We start from the raw sequence: 13,034 nt of genomic DNA, 5'->3' as shown, positions 1-13,034 counted from the left end.
CCCCAGGCTGTGATTTTTTTTTTTTTTTTTACCATCCCCTCCTCGCGTTCATGGGACACCTCAGCCTGGAGCAGCTTGAGACGAGGCTCAGTCTGGGGTCTCCCTGTCCTAGCACCATCCAGAGAGAGAAGGGCACAGTGTGGCCCCAGATGAGAAGGCTTTGCTCAGGAGGCTGCTCCGGGAGCTGGATGTGAGCTTGCCGACCTGGGTTCCTTGCGCTCCCCAGCCCAGCCTGCTGGGCTGTGACTCCCACCTCCTCCCCTGCACACAACGGAGGGCTGCTTCCCAGGCACCTACAACCCAGAGGGGTGGCTTCAGGGAACTGAGCCCCAGCTGCCAACTTCTGGGCAGCCTTGGGGAAGGGGAAGGGAAGTACCAGAAGAAAGTTAGGAGTGGCTCGCCCTCTAGACCCCCTTCATTCTCCAGAATCACCAGGCCTAGAGCTTACTTTTGACCCCTCCTTGGGCGCCAGTTCAGCAGAAGCCCTCATTCCAGATTCGGACCCACCTTTTAAGAGTTTGGGTAAAAAGAGAAACACATATGAAATTCTCTTCATGCCAGACCTCCCACTCCTAGGCTCGCTGTGTGACTTTGGGCAAGGTTCTGCCCTCTCTGGACTCCTGCTTCCCCGAGCATCTCTAAAGCGTACCCTCCCTTAAGAAGTCTTACCTGATTTCCTTGGGGGCCCAAACAAGCTGTAGGAAGGTCCCCTCTTTTTTCCGAGTCCTCCCAGACCCTCCCCTCAGGCACCAGCGGGGGTCAGGAGCTTCGGATGAGGTTGGCACCCTGTTTATTGGAGAAGACCCCAGCACCCACCCCCTGAGGTCCTGGGGGCCTCGGCATCTCCTCGGTTGTGAGTGCTGGGCCAGGAAACAGGGTTCCCAACAGTCAAGTCAGGCAGTGGACTGAGAAAGGAGCCTGGCTGGGCCCGGGAGGAGCAGGAAGCCCTCTGTCCAGCTGGGCAGCCCCGTGGGTCCCTGGTGCAGCCTGGGCTGTGTGTCCAATGCGTGCCCCTTCCCCCCACCCCGCATGGGGGGGGCTGCGCCCCATCACACGCTGGTTCTGCAGGTCTGCACCCCTGTGAGGCTGCCCCGATGGGGCGCGGGTTCCGTAGGGCCCTTGCTCCCAGCGTGGGTGACCCAGCGATAGCAGTCAGTCACGCGCTTATTGGGCGCGTGAGGGCCACAGCGGGTACAGTACACGATGCCCAGTGCAAGTAGGACCACCAAGAAGACGCATGTTGGCACTAGGAGTGCCACCAGCAGCCACCGATCATCCCTCCGGCTGCGGCCTGCTGAGCTGGCCTCCCCCAGGGCTGTGGGGGCTGCTGAGGGCAGCCATGGGGCCAGATTGGGATCAGGGGCCCCTTCCCTTGGGACATGTGGGGCTTTGGAATGGGGGTGTATGGAGCTGCTGAGGGAGGACTGGTTCGTGGGGCTCTGAGGGGGAGAGGGAGTGTGGAAGGCTGGGGGGTGGGTGGCAGCAGGTACCGGGACTTGAGGGGCAGGGGGCACAGGGGACCTGGAGGTAGTGGTCAGAGGAGGCTGGACAGAGGAAGTCATGGGAAGGTGGGTGGTCTGGGCTCTGAGGACGGGGACCTCTGGGGTCACCGGGGGTTGATGGGGACTGGAGGTGGTGACCAGAGAGGTGTGGATAGCTGGGATTCGAGGCAAATGAGTGGTGGCCTGGGAATCAACGACCTGGCTATCCAGGTACAAGGGAGACTGGTGAGCAGGGGACAGTTCGGGATATTTGGCTGAGATAATTGGGGGCTGCTGAGCAGGGGTCGGTCCCAGGTCCGTGGCAGAGACGGTGGGGGGTCGGTGGGCAGATGGCAGCTCTGGATAGTTGGCGGAGACCATGGGGAAGTGGTGGTCAGGGGGTAAAGCTGGATGTACAGCAGGCATCACAGGGGGCTGAGGGGCAGGAGCCAGGGGTGGGCGAGTGGCAGAGATAACAGAGGGTTGGTGGGCAGAAGGCAGCGTGGGGCGTGGGGCGGAGACTACCACGGGCCGGGTGACAGAGAGCACTGAGGAGTGGTAGGGGACCCTGGGGGCGCTCAGTGGGGGTGGCCAGGTGGGGTCCAGGTAGGGCATCCGTGGCTCTCCGTCCTCCGGGAAGCTCGGTCTATAGGCCAGGCCGAAGTCGGATGACTGCGTGGCCTCCATCCACGGGACCCCAGGCATCTCGGTCCAGCCGCCATCGAAGGCCTCCCAGCCCTCATCTTCATCTTCTTCATCCTCCCCATCATCCAGCAACTCGTCACCAAGGTCCTGGGAAGCCGGGGCACCCATGGCCCCAGTGGGGCTGCAGCTGATGCCATCAGCCTCAAGCTCGTGGCCCTCGCTGCAGTAGCACTCAAAGCCACCGACGTAGTTGACGCACATCTGCTGGCACACACCCGCGATCTGGCACTCATCCGTGTCCACGCAGCGGTGTGGCTCATCCTCGGCTGGCCGGAAACCCAGGCGACAGTGGCAGCTGTAGCCCTGGGGCCCTCCAGGCTCACACTGCTGCTCACATGGGGCGTGGGCGCAGGGGTCCTCGCAGCTGCGCCCGTCCTCTGCCAGCCGGAAGCCCTCGGTGCAGCGACAGGACACCCGACCATCCGCCTCCTCCACACACTCGTGTTCACAGCCCCCATTGTCCGGGCCGCAACCGGTGCCTGGGCACAGGGGCCCAGTTCGCGACCAGCCCACACCACCGTCAGGCTGCTTCACGCAGAGCAGAGAGGCTTCTCTGCCAGCCTGGCATGGCACGGCAGCCACAGAGCCGAAGGGCAGCCACTCGAACTCGGTGGAGACCAGGTGGAAGGGTGTGGTGTAGACAGCTGGGCCGGCCTGGCCCGCCTCATCGGGCAGCGCTGGGCAGGAGCCCTCGAAGCCGAACTGGCACAGGTAGCCGTCGACGGCCAGCGTGCACGAGCCCTCAAGCCAACGATGCTCGCCACTCGCCTCAAGGGCCGCGCAGCGCTGGGCCGGGCAGGGCCCGCCTGTGGCTGGCTGGGCCCAGTTGGTGAAGGCCGTGTCCTGGTCTCCCGTGGTCCACGTGAAGCCGCGCAGAGGGCGCTGCGGCTGGCATTGCCGGGCCTGCCTCTGCAGCCCGATCCACAGCAGCCGGCTGGGCGGGCCGGAGCCCACCAGGCTGTCCACGCGCTGGGCCTCCTCCGGGGTCCGAGGTGTGGCCAGGTCTCCCCCCAGCTCTCGGCAGGCCCGCCAGGCCTCCAGGAAGGTACGGCGCCGCGGGAAGAGCGCATAACAGCTGCCGGGGCTGCAGGCAGCGCGGGGCTTGGTGGCCCAGGGGGCCTGGCCCAGCGTGGGCAACGCCGCGGCCCAGGCCAGCAGCAGGCGCAGCAGCATCGCGACGCCCCCCAACTGGCCGGGCCCGGGCCGGCAGCCGCTCTTGACAGGGGGAGGGACTGGGGCCTCTGGCGGGCGGGCCGGGGGCGGGCCCCAGGCCGGGCTCGGGCCATGTAAGGAGTGGGCCGGGGCCGCTGCCAGCTCCCAGCTCCCGCTCCCCCGGGGCCACCGGAGCAGGAAGCAGTCGGGCGGGGGGCAGGGGTGGGGGGTGATGGGTGGGGGCGGGGAGGGGTGGAGGCACGGCTAACGGGCAGGGAGTTGAGGAGAGGAGGCTGGATGACCCTCAGAAAACAGCGCAGGCTGGGGCTCCTGGCGATGGGCTGAGGTCGCTTCCCAGAGACTCACTGAAACCCAAATGGGGACACACTGACCTCGTCACACCCGCGAACGCGTGGGTGTCCTGTCCTGTGTGTGGAAACATGCCCCCTCACATGACTTACGTGTGTATGCGCCTCTCCACACACACACACACGCACACACACACACAGGCACATCCCTGAGGACTCTAGCTACTCTGTCGCTTGGTCCTGGATTTGCACATGCTCTGACACGCTGAACCCTCCAGGTTGCCGTGCAAAGGTGATGTGGCATTCTCCATGTGCTCATGCCGGAGGCCCTCACAGTCACCTGCGGGCCCTGGATGTGGCGACCGCCTCTCTCACACGGGAGCAGGCATCCTCCACCCTCGTTCACAGACAGGGCTTTGCCCCCAAGCTTCCTGGTGGCTCCAGCCTGGACCGGGGCGGGGGATGGCGGGGGCGGGGGGGCGGGGGCGCAGGGGAGAGGAGGAGGGGCAGGGGGCTGCCCTCCCTTCACCTCTGCTCAGCCCGGGGCCCTGGGAACCTGGGCTTAGAGGGGGAGGAGGCGGCCCCCAAACAGGAAATGCTTCTCTGGGCTCCTACGGCAGGAGGCAGGGTGCCGGGGGGAGGGGGCTGGGCCGGGTGAGCAGGGCTGGCGGGGAGGGGGCTGGTGAGAGGCCATGTATGGGCATGGGGCACACAATGACGCACGCACACGTGTGTGTGACACAGGCATCACATGTGTGGAGCCCTCCCTGCCCCCAGGGCCCCCTGCCTGGGCCTGGCCGGGGTCCCCCTCCCCGCCCCTCCTGGAAGCCTCTGGAGGCACGTGTGCTGAGCCCTGGGTCAGGATGGTCCCTGGGGAGCTGGTTGTCGGATTAACCCGCGTGCACCCATGACACTCTTAGCCGAAGTTTGAGCCGGGGGTTGGGGATGTGGAGGAGAGGTCCTGCCGTTCGGTGTGCTGCCCGGGTCAAGCTCCCCACTCTGCCACACGCAACCTGCTGTGCAACTGCAGGAAGTCACTGACCTTCCCTGGGTCTCCATTTTTCTTACCTACAAAATGGGGCTAATGCGTCAGGGCCTTTCGGCTCAGCAGGGCTGAGTATCACCGCGCTAGATGTGTGCAAATGTGCTTTGTCAGCTGCAAAGCATGAGGCAAATGTTCCTCCGTCTTCTGAGCAAATCTGGGTGGGGAGTGGGACCAGCAGCTTTGCTAACCTTTTTTTTTTTTTTTTTTCCTGCACTCCCACGCCACAGCAGTAATCAGTGACAGCGCTGGATCCTTAACCTGCTGCACCACCAGGGAACTCCTCCAACCTTCTTACAGTGGCAGGGCTGGCCCTGCCGACACAGCCAGTGCCCTTGAGAATCAGGGCTTTGGAAGGGCTTGCCGCATGCCAGGAAGGCTGTTCTGACAGGGTTTACGTCTGTGAAGCACTGAGAATTATCTCCCATCTCATGAGAGCGAAGTCAGTATGGAGCAGTTCATCCTTCCCCTGGCTCAGACTCAAAGCCTTGAGGTCATTCTTGACTCCTCTTTCTCCCACACCCCACTTCCAATCTCATAGCAAATCCTGTTGGCCTCACCTTCAAAATAGATCCAGAATCTAACTGCTTCTCCCCATTCTTCACCACCCATGTCCAGCCCACACCACTCTTCCCGTCCGGTCTCGGCTCTTACGACAGCCTCTCCTTAGGTCCCTCTCTGGCCTTCTCCATCCTGCCAGAGGGATCTTTTGAAAAGCTAAGCCTGATTCAGTCACACCCTTGCTCAGAACCCTCAAGGCCCCCATCTCACCCAGAGGAAAGGCCACAGGCTTTAGACACACGGCCTCCAGGCCAAACTCCCTCTCTCATCCCTCTCCCTTCAACTCACTCCCTCTGCTCCAGCCACTCTGGCCTGTGGATGTTCCTTAAAATCATCAGGCACCTGTCCACCCCAGGGCCTCTGCGTTGGCTGTTCCCTTGTCTAGAACACTCTTCCTGCAAGATGCAAATGCTCTCAGCTGGAGCATCAGAGTCCCAGACTCGCCCCCCCCCCCCCGCCCCCGGTATCTGGATCTTGTTCTCGTTTTGCCTTTGCACTAACCACCATCTGACACGGTACATATTTGGCTGTTGGCCTGAATTCCTCCATAGGACCCCTGGCTCTTTGTTGAGATGCAGGGCTGGGTAATGATATCTTATAGAGACGGTGCTGTGTATCATAAGCTGTTTAGCAACATCCTTGGTTTCTATCTAGATGCCAGTAATATCCCTCCAGTTGAGAAAATCAAAAATGACTCCAGGAGTTCCCTCGTGGCTCAGTAGGTTAAGGATCTGGTGCTGTTACTGCTATGGCTCTGGTTACAGCTATGGCGCAGGTTTGATCCCTGGTCTAGGAATTTCCACCTGCCAGGGCGGGGGCGGGGGCGGGGGTGGGGGGAGGGGCGGCAAATGAGTCCAGACTTTGCCAAATGTCATGTCCCCTGGGGGCAGTGTCACTCGTAATGGAGCCCCCTGCGCTAGGAGACTGTGAGCTTCTTTGGGGCAAGGTCATGGTCTTGTTTCCTTTTGTGTCTCCTGAGCCTGGAAAGCTCCTGGCCCACAGATGCTGCTCAGTAGGATTTGCTGAAGGAAAGAGTGAGTGAGTGAATGCAACTCAGCTGAGTGAAGAACCTGGCTCAGGGCAACGCGGAGGGGATGCTGGGATTCCGCCTGGAGCCAGAGCCCACCTGCTCCCCACACTCCCCCAGCCTCCCCAGAAGTCACACCATCCTAGAACTGGAAGAGTGCTGGAAATCAGCAAGCGTTTTGGTGGCTACATTGAGGCCCAGAGCAAGTCAGCGGCAAGCCTGGGACTAGAACCCAGGCTTCTGGACCCTTCTTCCAGTTCTCTTTTTGCTGCAGTGGCTTGAGGACTCATTGGAGTGGTCTGAGAGGTGGGTATGATTTCAAGAAAGGACAGTGGGGAGTTCCTGTTGTGGCGCAGAGGAAATGAATCCGACTAAGAACCATGAGGTTGAGGGTTCGATCTCTGACCTTGCTCAGTGGGTTAAAGATCTGGCATTGCCATGAGCTGTGGTGTAGGTTGCAGATGCGGCTCAGATCCAGCATTGCTGTGGCTGTGGCATGGGCCAGCAGCTGTAGCTCTGATTTGACCCCTAGCCTGGGAACCTCCATGTGAATTGGGTGACAAAACAAAACAAAACAAAAAGAAAGGAGAATGGGAAGAAGGCATGATGGGAAGAAGGCACAGCCTAGCGAAGTTACTGAGGTCAAGGTGCTTTTGGAGAATACTAAGGACTCCCTGGCCCCAGGGTCTAGAGGGAGGGACACCTAGAGGGACAGCGAAGAGTGGAGCTGCCCCTGGGAGGCAGTGGAGCTGCCCAGGAGGGCGGGCCTCCATCATGGGGTCGTGGGGAAGAGCCAGGCTGGAGATCCTTGCGGCTGGTTGCGGTGGGTGGAGGGGGGACTGGAGGCTGGGACCAGTTAGGAGGTTGTTGCAACAGTCTGGGAGAGGGAAGGGAGCTGGCTGGAGAGCTGGGCAGCAGGGCGGGGCAGGCTGGGGGAGGCAGCCTCTGGAGGCTCCTCAGGGGCGGGCCGGAGCCTGGTCCAAGGGTGTGGTGGGCCCAGTCATGATTCGGGCAATGGCCAGTGCTGGGGCGTCTGAGGGGAGGCTGCCGGCCGTCTGGCGAGTGGGTGGGTCAGATCAGAGGTCAGGACTACAGCCTCAGTGGGGGTGAGGCATTGGGGGGCAGGCAAGCCAAGCAGGAGGAGACGGGTCAAAGGCCAAATTCCAGATGGCCTGGCTGGGCAAGTGGAGGGAAACCTAAGCCAGGGGGGGATGGTGATGGGAAGAAGTGGGACACCCCTGAAACCAGCAGACTAAGGGTTTGGTAGGTAGAGAAGGAGACTTGGAGATGCACCTGGGTTCCGCGCTCACCTGCCTGCATCCATGCTGGGACAGGTGGAGCGGAGGCTGCCTAAGAGTTTCCTACCTGAGTCTGGACAGGGGATGCAGTGGGCACAGCAGCACGGGTCTGGGAGTGGGAGGATGGAGGGGGGGCTCACTGTGGTCTTCCTGCCAGTTCTGTTCAGCCTGACTCATCTTGATTCCCCCATAGCACAGATAAGATGCTAACTGAGGCAGTCAGTGCTTGCAGGATGGGTGGGTGGGCGGGTGGATGAATGGATGGATGGATGGAAGGTTGGCTTAGGTAGGGGAATGAGTAGATGGATGGATGGGTGAACAGCGGAATGGATGTAGGACTGAGTAAGCAGATAGATGGATAGAAGGCTACGTCGCTGGGTGTGTGGATGAGGAGAAGTTCAGATGCCTGGTTGGGTACAGAGATTCAGGCAGAGGTGCTAGTTTAAAATTAGCCACCACCATGGTGGATGGTATGCTCAGAATGTCACTCTAAGGACTTGTAGGAAAGCAGCCCAGGAGGATAGCTTGGGCCACCACCGGCAGGGAGCACGTGTGATGCTCCCAGGATACTACAGAGCCTGTGTTCTCTGTTGGGGCCTGAGGCCAAGGTGTCTTCCTGGCTGGGGTGGGGACAGCTGGGGACACCCGTCTTGGCTCACAGTGGGGGGTCAGTTAGCTGGGTTCCCTGTTCTGCCCATGGCCCTTCTGGGCAGATCATACCTCAGGAGGGGCATGAAAACAGAAGCCCACTCCCCCAAAAGGAGCTCGGTCTTCTAGCTTCTGGGACAAGCCCGACGGTGGTTTTGGATACCGTGTGTGGGCCTGTGGGGTGGAGGTGAGGGCCGCTTGCAGAAGAGCTGGCCCGACGAGGGCTCAGTGGAACAGCCAGGATGGGGGGGAGAGTGTGATTGGGGGCGCCCCCTGGGCAGGCGTCCTGGAGAGCCTTGGCACCACCGCCCCGCTGAGCCAGCACATTGCTTTGTGCAGAGATCACCTCTTCCCTCCTTTCTCTTTTGTCCCCATCCCCCCACCTCTCTCCATCTCCAAATTCTTCGCAAACCACCCCAGCCCTCAGGCTTTGGGAGGAAGGGCCAACGGGTGGGCGGGTGGGCGGGAGATGCCTGGTCCTGGGTGGGAGCCGCAGGAGGGGAGGTGGGTGAGGTCCCAGGGCAGGAGTAGGGAGGGAGGGGAATCTGGGAGGGAGGGGGGTGACTTCAGCCCCCTCCCCGGCCCCACGTGCTGGTGCCGCCGCACCCTCATCTTCTGGATGGGAGAGCCCCACCGGAAGTGGGGGGTGTTGCTGGACCAGACTGGGTGGGAGAGAGAGGCTTGGGGAAGGTGGGGCCCAGGAAGAAGGGGTGTTGCCCAGGCTTGGCCCCTGAGGATAAAGGATTCTGATAGCTGGAGGGGGCTGAATGGGGATGGTGGCGTCTTTGCCAAGGAGAGCGACTGAGTGTATCTGTCGATGGACCCCAGTGTCTGGATGTGACTTCATGCACGTGTTTCTGTGTGTGCGCACGCTCACACAAGCCTGGCATTGCTGTGGTGTGCACAGCTGGCTGCCGTGTGTGTTCCCAAGGGCTCGCACCTGTGCCCACAGCTGTGAGGGGGGAGGCACATGGCTGCTCCCTGGATTGCCCACCCTGGGCCCCTCTGGAGCCCCATCCCCTGGCAGATGCCTGACCTTGAACATCTGGCCGCATCTGCCCACGAGGCCTGGCATCCTGGAGCCCCCACCAGAGCTAGCAGAGCCCAGCCCTTCCCCTTGGTGTTCATATGGCCCAGAGAGGGACGAAGTTTGCCCCAGGTCACATAGGTGAAGGCAGAGGGGACTGTCCCCGAGTCTGGGGATCCCAGGTCTGGACAGGTGCTCACCTGGCCATCGCTCTTCCTGTCCCCTCCCTCCCTCCTTTGGCTACAAGGCCCCACGGAGAGGCCCTAAGGCTGGCCCCTTCTCAGACCACAGCCTCCTCGGCTGTGCGAGGGGTGCCTGTGGAAGAGGACGCTCTGATCCCTGTGGGGTCTGGCAAAAGCCTGCCACCCAGGGTGACCCGCTCTGCTGGGTGTGCAGAGGACTTGTCTGGTCTCAGCCCCTCAATCCTGTGTCCCCAGAGCCCCTGAGCCCTGGGCAAACGAGGATGGCGTGTCACCCTGTCTCCAGGGATGTTTGTCTTTCCCCTGCATCCTCTCCATTGCTACCCTGGTCTCCGAGTCGGCTCCACTCCACCGGCACCTGGAACTTCCCCCTTCTTCCTGCCCCCTCACGGTCCCCAGGGACCTCCGGGTCTCACTGTCCCTCCCTCCGACTGCAGGGTCTCTTCCTCCCATTCCTCTCGCTTTCCTCTCTACCTGCAACTCTAGCTCCCCTGTGTCTCTGGGGTCCCTCTCTCCTGTCCCCGGGATTGTCACCTCGATGGTGTCTAGGGTCTGCCCCTCATTCTCTGCCCTCTTCTGTCTCACCCCCTCTGGCTCCCCATTCCCGCCCCAGGGTCTCTGGCTCCCCACCTTCCCTGGGTGGTCCAGGCCTCCCCTGCTGACCAGCACCCCCAGGGCTGGGGTGGGAGCCAGGTCTGGGGGCTGTGACCGGCCGGCCGGGAAGGGGAACCCAAGCAGACATGATATTTATGTTAGGACTTCAAAGTGGAGCAGAGCCTGAGGCGGGGGTGGACAGGGCTGTCGGGGGTGGTGAGCAAAGGCCAGACCGAGCTCAGCCCAGGCCCCTCCCGGGAGGGCCTCCGTGGTGACACACACCTCCCTCGTGGGACACTGGGACCCAGAGCAGGAACAGAATGGGCTATTTTGGTGCAGAGTTCCAAGAAGGGCGCTTCCTGCACCCCTGCCTCCAGCCCCGTCCTTTCTTCCTGTCACCCTGCGGGAGCAGCTGGGAGCTCGGCACATCAGCCCGGCTTGGGAGGCAGAGGCCATCAGGCCGGCCTGGGAGGCAGAGGCCTGGGGCTGGGGGGAGTGGGAGCAGAGGGCTCTTCTCACCAGGAAAACATCACTGGCGGGGACAGGCACGCGGTCTCAGCTCTCTGGCAGAGGCCTTGCCTGGCAGGGCAGTGAGGGTCTGTAACCCTATAGGCCCTGACCGGGCCAGGCTGGCCCAGCCCCTCAAGGCCTCTGGGGGCCACTCAGGCCGCCTGTCTGAGGACCCGAGGGGCCAAGATGGCTGTCAAGGTCACCCCACCCTCGGCCTAACCCCTGCTAAAGACACCCAGCTGCTGGGGCCTGGACGGCATGGGGTCAGGGGCCCAGGGCCCCGGGTGGGGTGGGTGGGAGGGGCCGATTGTCTCATCCCAAGACTCAGTTCTAGGTCCTAAGCCCCTCCCAGGAGCCAGACCCATCAGACACCCCTTCAGGCTGGGCCACCCTCTCAGGAAGCCCCCCTCCCACACCACAGGCGGGCTCTGGACCAGAGACCCTCTGGTCTGAAGCCCACCCAGGCCTCCAAAGCCCTTGCCCCTGGGCCAGGGCCCTGGCCCCCCTTCCCCAGGCTCTTCCCATGAATCACTCGGGCTGGAATCTGATGAGCTCAGGCCTCCCCGCCCAGTGCTGCCGGCCTCTGCCTCCTGCCTGGCCAGTGGGGTCACTGCAGCCACCCCCCCCACAAGGGTCTTCACAGCAACTCACAGCCCCCACTAGGGTCCACCGTGGGGTGGAGTGACGGAGCGGTGGCAGGTGCAGGCCCGGCTGGAGGTGCGACTAGTCAGCAGAAGGGCTTGGACCTCTTCTGGATGATCAAAGTTACAAAAAAGTATGTGTGGCTTTCACGTCATGTGTGTATCTGTGTGTCTCTGAGCTTGCGTGTGCGTGTCTGCAAGGCCATGCCTGCGCAGGGGGGGGCAGGAGAACGCCTGTCCTCATGGGGGACTTGGGTGTGTCACAGGCAGTCCCACAGGGGCAGAGGTGAAAGTGCGGCAGGTCGCCACATGTCTCTGAGTCAGTCTGTCCCCAGGTATGTGTGCCAGGGAGCCACACTGTGAACCCGAGAGGGCGGGTGTCGAGGGAGCATCTCTAAGCCTGCAGATTTGGGGGTGTCTGTGTCCGGGTGTGGCTTGGGGGAGGGGCCCGTGTGTGTGTCACTCTGTCCCATCCCAAAGGGCCTGAATGGCTAAGGGTGTCAGGGCTGTTCAGGATGCCCAGATGTTACCGTAAGTGACCGTGGCTGGCAGGGTGGCACACAGCCTGTGTGCCAGTGGGCATCAGGGTGTTTCTGTGTGTTGTGCTGTGGACGTGAACCTGGTCCTAGGGCCATGGCAGGGTGGTAAAGGCTTTCTGAAGGTGAGTCAGGCTGTTGTTGTGGGACTCCTCCTCCCACCCCCTCTGGCCACCCCACAGGCCTGGCTCCAGAGAGCCTCGGGGAGAAAAGCTGTCCCTTCTTTATCGCCTTCCAAGCCTCTATTAGCCGGATCCTAGTTCACAGGACAATCCCAGGGCTCCACGCGGGCCTGCTTCTCTCCTGGCACCAGGCCCTGCACAGGCCCTCCGAGTGCCCTGGGTCCTTGGGTAGCCTCAGGAAAGAAGGGACCCTGGCATGCGACCAGGCATGGGGCACGCTCGCCCCCTGGTGGCAGTGATGGAGGATGTGCGGCCCCGTGTTCCAAGAATTCTGATGACAGTTTAGTCTGAGTCTTCCTGAATCAATGATTCCACATGTAATTACTAAGTGCCAGTTCCGGGCCAGGCATTGTTCTGGGCCCCCAAGATTCAGTGGGGAACCAGGCTGACTTGGCTCTGGCCTTCTCCTGAGGAAGACCGACAATAAACTCACACAGAGAACAACCATGAGGTGGTAAGTGCCACATTTCCTAGTAAAGAGATGATGGCTGCTCCTCCAGGGATCCTGCATAGGGTTCCGGCCCCGCCCTGCAGCAGTGGGCGCTGGACACAGCCAGGAATCTCTGAGAGGCCTGACTTTCTCGTCCAGAAGGCCAAAGTTGGCGGGAGTTGGGGGGTACAGAATCAGAGCACACAGTAGGTTGTCTGCCCAGATTGCACCTATCTCCCCCTGGAGGCAGGGGGTGCTGCGGGGGGCTCGGTCCCTATGGACACAATAGATCAGTAACAGGGGATGAATAACGGGCTGTTTAGGAGGACTGCAGAATCCAAAGCTCCATGGAACCCGCTGTCCAAGTCCTTTGCCCTATAACCAGCCACTTTTCCTGAGCAAGCCTGTTTCCTCATCCATAAAATGGGGATAATGAGCTCAGTCTTAGACCGGCCTATCACTGCCTGCCCTGCCAGGAGCTCCAACCCCCTGTCTCACGACCCTTGGTCATGCTGATTTTCCTGCCCAGGACCCCTGACCCATCAGAATATTTTCAGAGGATAAACCAGAAGATTCAGGCAGGAGGCAGAGCCTGGCAGTGCTCTAGTGAACCACTGCCGAATTCCCAGAGCCAGGAGTTAGGACTGAGCCCCGGACAGGGGTGGGAGGGGCTTGCTTGCAGAGGCCCCCAC

At 61.8% G+C, this 13,034-nt stretch overlaps 1 protein-coding gene across 1 annotated transcript; it reads right to left on the bottom strand.

The window, feature by feature from the left end:
* Positions 768 to 3,401, bottom strand: CD248 (CD248 molecule). The gene has a single exon (XM_003122515.5). The coding sequence runs from the start codon at positions 3,357 to 3,359 to the stop codon at positions 1,050 to 1,052; it is 2,310 nt and encodes a 769-aa protein (XP_003122563.1). The 5' UTR covers positions 3,360 to 3,401; the 3' UTR covers positions 768 to 1,049.

Source organism: Sus scrofa, chromosome 2, assembly GCF_000003025.6.
Source record: "Sus scrofa isolate TJ Tabasco breed Duroc chromosome 2, Sscrofa11.1, whole genome shotgun sequence".
NCBI lineage: Eukaryota > Metazoa > Chordata > Mammalia > Artiodactyla > Suidae > Sus > Sus scrofa.
The sequence above is the reverse complement of the archived record's forward strand: the minus strand, read 5'-3'. Positions and strand labels throughout refer to the sequence as shown.

What these genes read in the sequence shown, in the direction of transcription:
- CD248 (XM_003122515.5), bottom strand. Translation starts at nt 3,359, where the DNA reads ATGCTGCTGCGCCTGCTGCTGGCCTGGGCCGCGGCGTTGCCCACGCTG.